We start from the raw sequence: 10,211 nt of genomic DNA on the forward strand, positions 1-10,211 counted from the left end.
GTAATAACCTGATTCTGATTTTTCTCATTCAGCAAAAAATAAAAAACACATCCCTTTATCTCAAAAAGGCAAAAAGGAAACTCCCAGACAGAAATCCAGTTTCAAATTGTCACATCTGTGTCACTTTATGAATCCCTAATCTTGGTGGAATGGGGATCGGGGGGGGGGGGGGGGAGGGTAGGTGTTAATCTGCAGCAAAGAAGGAGGTACTCCCTGGTTTTCAGTAAAACGGGAAATTCAGGCTTCTGCTAGCAGCAGTAGGATATTGCACCAATAAAGTCTAAGGTCATCAGATGATCAGAGAGCTGAACAATGCCTCTCTGTACAAGATATGTTATAAAGAAAATGAAAAGCAAGATTTGTATTACCTTTCTTTTAAGTGTCAAGAGCAGTATGTAGGAATACGATAAATACCCTGGAATCAAGTGGCTTTATGAATTACTTGTTTGGTTTAAGAGAGCTTCTGAATGTCTTAAAATGCTACAGGCTCACTCTCAGAATCAGAACCAGGTTTAATAACACCAGCACATGTTGTGAAATTTATTGTTAGGCAGCAGCAATACATAATAATAAAAACTGTAAATTACAATAAGTATATATATTTTTTAAAAAGTTAATTAAATAAGTAGTGCAAAAAGACAAAAAAAGTAGTGTTCATGGGATCAATGTCCATTCAGAAATCAGATGGGGAAGGGAAGAAGCTGTTCCTGAATCGTTGACTGTGTGCCTTCAGGCTCCTGTACCTCCTCCCTGATAGTAGCAATGAGAAGGGGGCATGTCCTAGGTGGTCCTCTCAGCTTTCTGTTGTTATTTATATTATCCAGATGATTTTTTGTTTGGTGAACCAAGGTTGAGTACTTCATTGTCGTGAAAACACTTGTTTAGGCAACATCAAGTCTCTGATTCAAATTGATTGTGGACTTCAGGAGGGGGAAGTTGAGGGAACACCAGTCCTCATTGAAAGATCAGCAGCGGAAAGAGTGAGCAGTTTCAAGTTCCTGGTTACCGTTATCTCTGAGGATCTATCTGGGTCTAACATATTGATGCAATTACAAAGAAGGCATGAAAGTACTATATTTGATTAGGAATTTGAGAATTGGTATGTCACCAAAGACTCTTGCAAATTTCCACAGATGTACCGTGGAGAGCATTCTGACAGGTTACGTCACTATCTGGTATGGAGGGGCTGGAAAAAGCTGCAGAAAGTTGAAAACTCAGCCAGCTCCATCATGACACCAGCCTCCCCAGCATCCAAGACACCTTCAAAAGGCAATGCCCAAAAAAAGCAGCATCCATCACTAAGGACCCCCATCACCCAGGGCATGCCCTGTTCTCATTACAGGTACTACCATCAACATGGTGGTATAGCAGCTGAAGGAGCACGCATGCGCATGCACACACACGCACACACGCGCGCGGGCACACACACACTTGCACACACACGCATGCATGCACACACACGCACGCATGCGCACACACACACGCGCACACACACGTGCACACACACGCACGCGCACACACGTACACACACACAGGCACGCACACACACGCACGCACACACACACGTGCACGTTTTTCAGGAACAGCTTCTTCTACTCCACCATCAGATTTCTGAATGGACAATGAACCCATGAACGCTACCTTGGTATTTATATCCTCTCTTTTTGCGCTACTTATTTAAATAATTTTCTTTCTTTATATATACTTATTGAATATAAGAACATAAGAAATAGGAGCAGGAGTAGGCCATCCGGCCCATGGAGCCTGCCCCGCCATTCAATAAGATCATGGCTGATCTGTTCATAAAATCAGCTCCATCTACCTGCCTTTTCCCTATAACCCTTAATTCCCTTACAATATAAAAACCTATCTAACTGTTTCTTAAATATATTTAGTGAGGAAGCCTCAACTGCTTCCCTGGGCAGAGAATTCCACAGATTCACCACTCTCTGGGAAAAATAGTTTCTCCTCATCTCCGACCTAAATCTTCTCTTCTGAATCTTGAGGCAATGTCCCCTAGTTCTAGTCTCACCTGCCAATGGAAACAACTTTCCTACTTTTATCTTATCTGTCCCTTTCAAAATTTTGTATGTTTCTTTAAGATCCCCTCTCATTCTTCTGAACCCCAGAGAGTATAATCGCAGGCGAGTCAATCTCTGCTCATAGGTTAACCCCTTCATCCCCGGAATCAACCTGGTGAACCTCCTCTACACTGCCTCCAAAACCAGTATATCCTTCCTCAAGTATAGAGACCAGAACTGCACGCAGTACTCCAGCTGCGGCCTCACCAGTACCCTGTACAGTTGCAGCATGACCTCCCTGTTCTTGAATTCAATCCCTCTAGCAATGAAGGCCACCATTCTGTTTGCCTTCTTAATAACTTGTTGTACCTGCAAGCCAACTTTTTGCGATTCATGCACAAGCATTCCCAAGTCCCTCTGCACAACTCTATGCTGCAATCTTTCACCATTTAAATAATAATCTGCTCTTCTATTATTCCTTCCAAAGTGGATGATCTCGCATTTACCACTGTTGTATTCCATCTGCCAGACCTTGGCCCACTCACCTAACCTATTTATATCCCTCTGCAGACTCTTCACATCCTCTGTACAATTTGCTTTTCCACTCAGTTTATTGTCATCAGCAAATTTTGCTACGCTACACTCAGTCCCCTTTTCCAAATCATCAATGTAAATGGTAAACAGCTGCGGGCCCAGCACCGACCCCTGCGGCACCCCACTCACCACTGACTGCCAACTGGAGAAACACCCATTTATACCAACTCTCTGCTTTCTATTGGTTAAACAATCCACTATCCATGCCAATACACTTCCTCCGACTCCATGCATCCATATCTTATTTATAAGTCTCTTTTGCAGCACCTTATCGAACGCCTTCTGGAAATCCAAGTATACGACATCCACCTGTCCCCCTCTATCCACTGCACTCATCATGTCCTCAAACAGGACCTGCCCTTTCTGAATCATGCTGCGTCTGTCTAATGGAACCACTCCTTTCTAAATGTTTTGCTATTTCTTCCTTAATGACAACTTCAAGCATTTTCCCAACTGCAGATGTTAAGCTAACTGGCCTATAGTTGCCCATCTTTTGCTTACACCCTTTTTCAAAAAGTGGCATGACATTTGCTGTCTTCCAATTCGCCAGGACCTGCCCAGAGTCTAGAGAGTTTTGAAAAAATGATTACAAACGCGTCTACTATAACCTCCGCCAATTCCTTCAGCTCCCTGAGATGCATCCCATCAGGACCAGGGGACTTATTTACCTTCAGGCCCTCTAGTTTGCTCTTTAGTGACAGTGATTTTATCGAGGTCCTCACCTCCAATTTTGTCCATAACATCCTTCTTTGGCATATTAGACAAGTCCTCCACCGTGAAGACTGACACAAAATAGTCGTTCAATGCCTCAGCCATTTCTTTATCACCCAATATCAATTTCCCCTTATCACCTTCCAAGGGACCTACGTTGACTTTAGCCACCCTCTTCCGCTTTATATATTTATAAAAACTTCTGCTGTCTGTTTTTATATTTTGTGCTAATTTACTTTCATACTCTATCTTCCCTTTCCTTATTTCTTGTTTAGTTGTTCTCTGTTGCTTTTTAAAGTTTTCCCAACCCTCCAGTCTCCCACTACACTTTGCCACTTTGTACTCATGAGGTTTTATTTCCTTAGTTATCCAAGGCTGGCTCTCCCCACACTTACTGTCCTTACTTTTGACTGGAATATACTATTGTTGAGCACTGTGAAAAATCTCTTTGAAAGTATTCCACTGTTCCCCAACTGTCCTACCAAATAGCCTGTGCTCCCAATCCACGTTAGCCAACTCCTCCCTCATCCTGTTGTAGTCTCTCTTGTTCAAGCATTTTTACTATTTATGCATTGCACGTACTGCTGCCACAAAACAACAAATTTCGCAACATATGCCAGTGAAATTAAACCTGATTCTGATTCTAAATTATATTTTCAATACTTAGCATTCAAATATATCATAATTTTACACCCCAACCATCAGGCTCTTGAACCAGAGGGAATAACTGCACTCACCCTAACAATGAACCGTTCCCACAACTGATAGACTCACTTTCAAGGACACTTCTTCTCATTCTCACTACTTATTGCTTATTTATTTATTTTGTTTTGCTTTGTTTCTTTATTTTTATTATGAATGCCTGCAAGAAAATGAACCTCAGTGTTGTGTATGTTGTACATTGATAATAAATTTATTTTGAATTTTATGAAGTAGTATTAAGTGTTTTAGCACACTGAGTTATGCTATAATCATCTCCCTCAAGTTGAACCCAGGTAAGTAGCACAGAGAAACAGATTGAAAGAGAAGCTGACAGACTGAGATGAGTGGGACGCTGGCATAGAGCATGAAGAACAACAATTACCTCTTGGTCTGAATGGCCTGTTCCTATCCCTGTATAATAAAAGCATCCATTGTACCTACCAGGATAAAGTGAAGCAGTAGGAGAACTTTCAGAAGTACCAAGTGCGGAGGAATCTGAGGTCTCAGACATAACTTCATGACAGATTGTTGGAAGAGGATGTTCAACAGCTGGAATCACTTTCCAGAAAGGGCCTTGAGCCAAGCGCAATACAATTTAACAAACATTTTCAACGTTTATCAGAGAATGGTACAACAGGTAGTTTGGATAGATGAACACAGACTTACTTCAGTTGTTTAAATTTATTTTAGTGAATTAGCTTGACATAACCCTGAGAACTAGTGGAGAGGATGTCTCCTATTGTGGGATAGTCTAGGATTAGAGAGCACAGCCTCAGAAAAGAAGGATGTCGCTTTAGAACAGAGATGAGCTGAATTTCTTTAGCCAGGAGGTGGTGAATCTGTGGAATTTACTGCCACAAACGGCTGTGGAGGCCAAGTCATTGAGTATATTTAAAGTGGAGGTCAATAGATTCTTGATTAGTAAGTGCATAAAAAGGTTACAGGGTGAAGGTAGGAGAATGGAGTTGAGAGGGATAATAAAACAGCCATAATTGGTGAAGAAAACTCAGTGGGCCTATTGGCCTAGTTCTGCTCCCAGATCTTACGAAGGTAAAGAAAAAGACCATAACTTACTGTAGGAGTGCAGCTGGCTTTTCTCTTTAAGTATATACTGCAATTTCAGTAAATTAAAATAATTCTTACGAATTAATTTATTTTCAGTTTATGTTGATTTGGTGAGAGGGTACTGATAAATCTGTTGTGGAATAACACTGTTATGATTTATAGGACTGCTAAGTAAGGAAGTTGTACTGTGGTTATAAAGAATGTTAACAGCTTCAAGATGGATGATAAGAGTTAAATCTTGGATTTAAAAACTCCAAACATTTGACAACTGAAAATATATTGTAACTTGGTGGTAAGCCTCTGAAAGAGCAAAATGGAGTGAATATTTTCACCTTCCAACCTATTGAAGTTTTCTGCTTACAATCAACTTTCAATTTTAAAGCAACAAAGTATAAGACAACTACATGAGGAGTGTTTGATAGCTCTGGGCCTGTACGCACTGGAGCTTAGAAGAATAAGGAAGCACATCTCTTTAAAACCTATTGAATATTGAAAGGCCTCGAAAGAGTGGATGTGGAATGGATGTTTCCCAGAGTGGGGGAGTCTAGGATCGGAATGCACAGCCTCAGAATAGAAGGATGTCCATTTAGAACAGAGATAAGGAGGAATAAGGTGAATCTATGGCATTCATTACCTCAGATCATTGGGTGGATTTAGAGATTTTTCATTAGTCAGAGCGTCAAAGATTATGGGGAAAAGGCAGGAGAATGGGATTGAGAGGGATGACACAGCAGACTTGATGGGCCAAATAGCCTGATTCTGCTTCTGTCTATGGACTTATATCAAGATGCATCACAGAGTTATCAGGCAAAATTTGAAACTGATACACATAAGTAGACTTTTAAGAGGCACAAAAAAAGCTAGGTGGTGTGGCAGAGAATTAAGGAGCGAACTTTAGAGGCGAGGTCCTTGCCAACTGAAAGTATAGTTGCTATTAACATTGGTTCTATTCAGGAAGGTCAAAGAAGATGGAATGGAGGAACACAGAGACTTTAAACACAGGAGATTCTGCAGATACTGGAAATCCGGAGTCACACTCACAAAATGTTGGAGGAACTCAGTAGGAAAGGAATAAAGAGTCGACTTTTTGAGCTGAGAGATTCTATCAGTTTGTAGTCCTGAAGAAGATCAGTGAATGTTCTGTGCATGGATGTCCTGCTGCAATTCTAGAGAGTCTACATGAGTTTCCAGCTTGAGAATGCCATACCTTGAAATAAAAGAAGCGGAGAGCTTTAAGGCCTTCCTGATGGGGGATATCCCCTCCATGTACCTATCCAAATCCTCTTAAATGTTGCAGTTGGACCCACTTCAACCATTTCTAGCATCTCATTCCAGGTGCTCACTACCTTCTGTGTAAAGAAGTGTCTCTTTAATTGACCCTTCTTATCTTGCATCTGTGCCCTCTAGATTTGGACCCACTTACCATGGGGAAAAGACTACAACCATCCACCTCGTCCATAGTTTTTATAAATTTCTGTGAGGTTACCCCTCATTTTCCTATACTCCAAGAAATAAAGATTTATCATGAACAAAAGAGGTTCTGCCATGCTGGAAATCCAGAGATTCACCATGGACAACCTCTCTCCATAACTCAGACCCTTTAGTCCAGGTAGAATCCTCATAAATCTCTTCTGCACCTTCTCCAGCTTGACAACGTCTTTCCATTAACTGGGTGACCAGAACAGTATACAATATTCCAAGTGTGGCCTCACCAACAACTTATATAACTGCAACATAATGTCTCTACTTCTAATCTCAGTGCCCTAATTGATGAAGACCAGCGTGCTTAATGCCTTCTTCACCATCCTGCGAACTGTGCAACTTGTACTCCCAACTCCTCTGATCCACAGAACTATTCAGTGAATGACAGGGCACTTACAAATCCTAAGGACAGAGTTAAGTTCTTAAGGTAAGCCTAGTAATTTCTAAGGTAGGGACATGTTCGGCACAACTTTGTGGGCCGAAGGGCCTGTATTGTGCTGTAGGTTTTCTATGTTTCTATGTTAAGTCACTTAAGATGTATAGATAGCAATTTCTTCTCCCAGAGCATGTGATCACAAAAAGCAGAATCAGAATCTGTTTATCATCACTGACATATGTTGGTGAAATTTGTTTTTTGTAGCAGCTATACAGTGCTGCACATAGAAATTATTATAGATTACAGTAATATATAAAAATTAGTAACTAGTACAAGAAGAGAGCAAAATTGTGAGGTAGTGTTCATGGGTTCATTGGAAATCTGATGGTAGAAAGGAAGAAGCTGTTCCTAAAACGTTGAGTATGCATCTTCAGGCTCCTGTATTTCTTTAGACAAAGGGTGGTGAATCAGTGGAATTCATTGCCACAGTCAGCTGTGGAGGTCAAGTCATTGGGTGTATTTAAGGCAGTGGTTGATAGACTCTTGATTATTCAGGGCATGAAGGGATAAGGAGAAGGCAGGAGACTGGGGCAGAGAGGGAAATGGATCAGCCATAATGAAATGTTAGTGAAGCAGACTTGATGGGCCAAATGGCCTAATTCTGCTTCTGTACCTCCTTATTGATGGCAGTATAAGAGAGCATGTCCTAGACAGTGAGGGTCCTTCATGATTGGTTCAGTCGAATCCAAATAATTTTATTTATATACAGTTGCAAGAAAAAGGTTGTGAATCCTGAACATTCTCCTGTAAAATATCTTGATACAATTTTGAATTCATTGTTCCCCTAACAATTACAATCTGTCCAGGCCCTGAGGCAGCAAATAAGCCCCAAACCATGATGTTCCTTCCACCATGATTCACGGTCGGGTTGAGGTTTTGGTGTTAATATGCAGTACCCTTTTTCCATCAAATATAGCAGTGTGCATTTCTGCCAGAAAGTTTAACTTTTGTCTCATCTGGTCCACAGAACATTGTCCCAGAAGCATTGTAGAACATCCAGGTGGTCTTTTGCAAACTTGAGACGTGCAGCAATGTTTTTTTTTGGAGAGCAATGGTTTCCTCCATGGTGTCCTTCCATGAACACCATTCTTGTTCAGTGTTTTTCTTATAGTGGACACATGAACAGAGACTTTAGCAAGTTCTAGAGATTTCTGCAGGTCTTTTGCTGTTACCCTTGAGATCTTTTTCACCCCCTTCAGCATTGCATGTTGTGCTCTTGTTGTGATCTTTGCAGGACGCCCACTCCTAGGGAGTGTAGCAACAGCACTGAATTTCCTCCGTTTGTAGACAATTTCCCTTACTGTGGACTGATGAACACTCAGAAATGCTTTTGTAGCCTTTTCCAGTTTCATGCATCTCTATAATTCTTCTAAGGTCTGCCAAAAATTATTCTGATCCAGGCATGGTGCACATAAACAGCTCTTTCTTGAGAAGAGCAGGCTCTGTCAGTAACTTTGTGTATCTTTTTTTTATATAGGGCAGGGCACCTCTACAACCCACACCTCCAATCTCATCTCATTGATTGGAACACCTGACTCCAAACAGCTTTTTGTCAAAGACTCACATATTTTTTAAACTTAGATAGATAGATAGATAGATATACTTTATTGATCTCAAGGGAAATTGGGTTTCGTTACAGCCGCACCCGGTCCTCTTTCCTCGACTTTGTGATCCCCCTCTGCATTCTCTATGTGATTGTTTAAACGGTGTATTTATTGATGAGAAGTGTTATTAGTTTAGGCTAATTATTATTATTATGACATAGGTGAAGATTAGACTACATTTTCTGACTAATTAATGCTGGAAATCAGGTAATTACAAAAGGTTCACAAACTTTTTTTCGCAACAGTGTCTGTATATACATTCTGAAGGAGTTGGATTTTTTTTCTCAGGGTTAGAGGCATCAAGGGATATCGGGAGAAAGCTGAAAGCAGATACTGCAGTTGCTTAATATGTCAGAGTGGGATTGAGTGCAGCCCTGAAAAGCAAATGGTTTACTCCTAGAGATAGAGCACTATACACTTCTACAACTATTTCCACATTTCAAAATACTTTACAAATGATTACAAACAAGAGAAAATCTGCAGATCCTGGAAATCCGAGCAACACCCCCAAAATGCTGGAAGAACTCAGCAGGCCAGGCAGCATCTATGGAGAGTACCCTCGACATTTCGGGCGGAAACCCTTCATCAGTGTCTTGGCCTGCTGAGTTCCTCCAGCATTTTATGTGTATTGCTTACAAATTATAAAGCACTTTTGAAGTACAGTTAGTTTGATAGTGGGAAGAAGCACACACCAGGCGATTTACACACAGGAAGCTCCTACAACAGAACAACCAGGAGTTTTGGGGAAGCAATATTGCTCACAACACTAGAGATAACTCCCCTGACTGTTCTACAGATAGTGTCGTGGGCATTATGTGAGGTGCTCCCCCCATCCAGTCCCTTCCACAGTCTGGCGCTTCCTTAGTACAGTATTGCCCATCCGACCACACGGTGCTCCCTCACTGCTCTAACAGCTCGTCGCTGCCTCCCTGCTGCTCCCAACTGTGCGATGCTCTCTTGTTACTGTTCCAGTAGCGTGGCGCTCCCTCAGTACTGTTCCTTCCAAAGCGCGGCGCTCCCTCAGCAGAGGCCCTGAAAGTGCCAGCTCCCTCAGCAACAGCGCGGCTCTCCCTCAGCATTGTTTCTTCCAAAGCGCGGCGCTCCCTCAGCAGACTCCCTGAAAGCGCCAGCTCCCTCAGCAGACGCCGCAACCGCGCGGCGCTCCCTCAGCAGACTCCGCAACCGCGCGGCGCTCCCTCAGCAGACTCCCTGAAAGCGCCAGCTCCCCCAGACCCCGACCTGCCATTGCGGTAGTCCCCGGCGTAGCTGCTGCCCGTGTACTCCATGGCACCACCACCTCCCCAGGAGCTGCCGAACAACAACGTTACCGTGGCAACACCGGTACCCTTTGACCTCCCCAAGCCTTCCTGCTGTCAGAAACGAAAATCTTTTATTCATTTACACAAAAAATAACATCCAATATTAGCAATAGAAATTAAAATGTGAATTTAAAACAAAAGTGTTCTAGAACGTCATTTAATTTGTACATAATTATCTATTTAAATGTTTATTTTCCTTTATATCATCTCAATGTGTACTTAAGAATGTATAAATAATTGTAGTTTTATACATATAAAAAAGGAAAAGGTTATATGT

At 41.8% G+C, this 10,211-nt stretch overlaps 1 protein-coding gene across 1 annotated transcript in view; it reads right to left on the reverse strand.

Moving 5' to 3' along the window:
• The window catches only part of morn5 (MORN repeat containing 5), a 30,265-nt gene extending 20,331 nt beyond the window's left edge, over positions 1-9,934 (reverse strand). The window contains exon 1 of the mRNA XM_072239949.1: positions 9,855-9,934. Within this exon, the coding sequence (XP_072096050.1) occupies positions 9,855-9,901 (47 nt within the window). The 5' untranslated portion in view covers positions 9,902-9,934. The remainder of the gene's footprint in view (positions 1-9,854) is intronic.
• Between the last annotated feature and the right edge of the window lie 277 nt (positions 9,935-10,211).

Source organism: Mobula birostris, chromosome 22 (assembly GCF_030028105.1).
Source record: "Mobula birostris isolate sMobBir1 chromosome 22, sMobBir1.hap1, whole genome shotgun sequence".
Lineage (NCBI taxonomy): Eukaryota > Metazoa > Chordata > Chondrichthyes > Myliobatiformes > Myliobatidae > Mobula > Mobula birostris.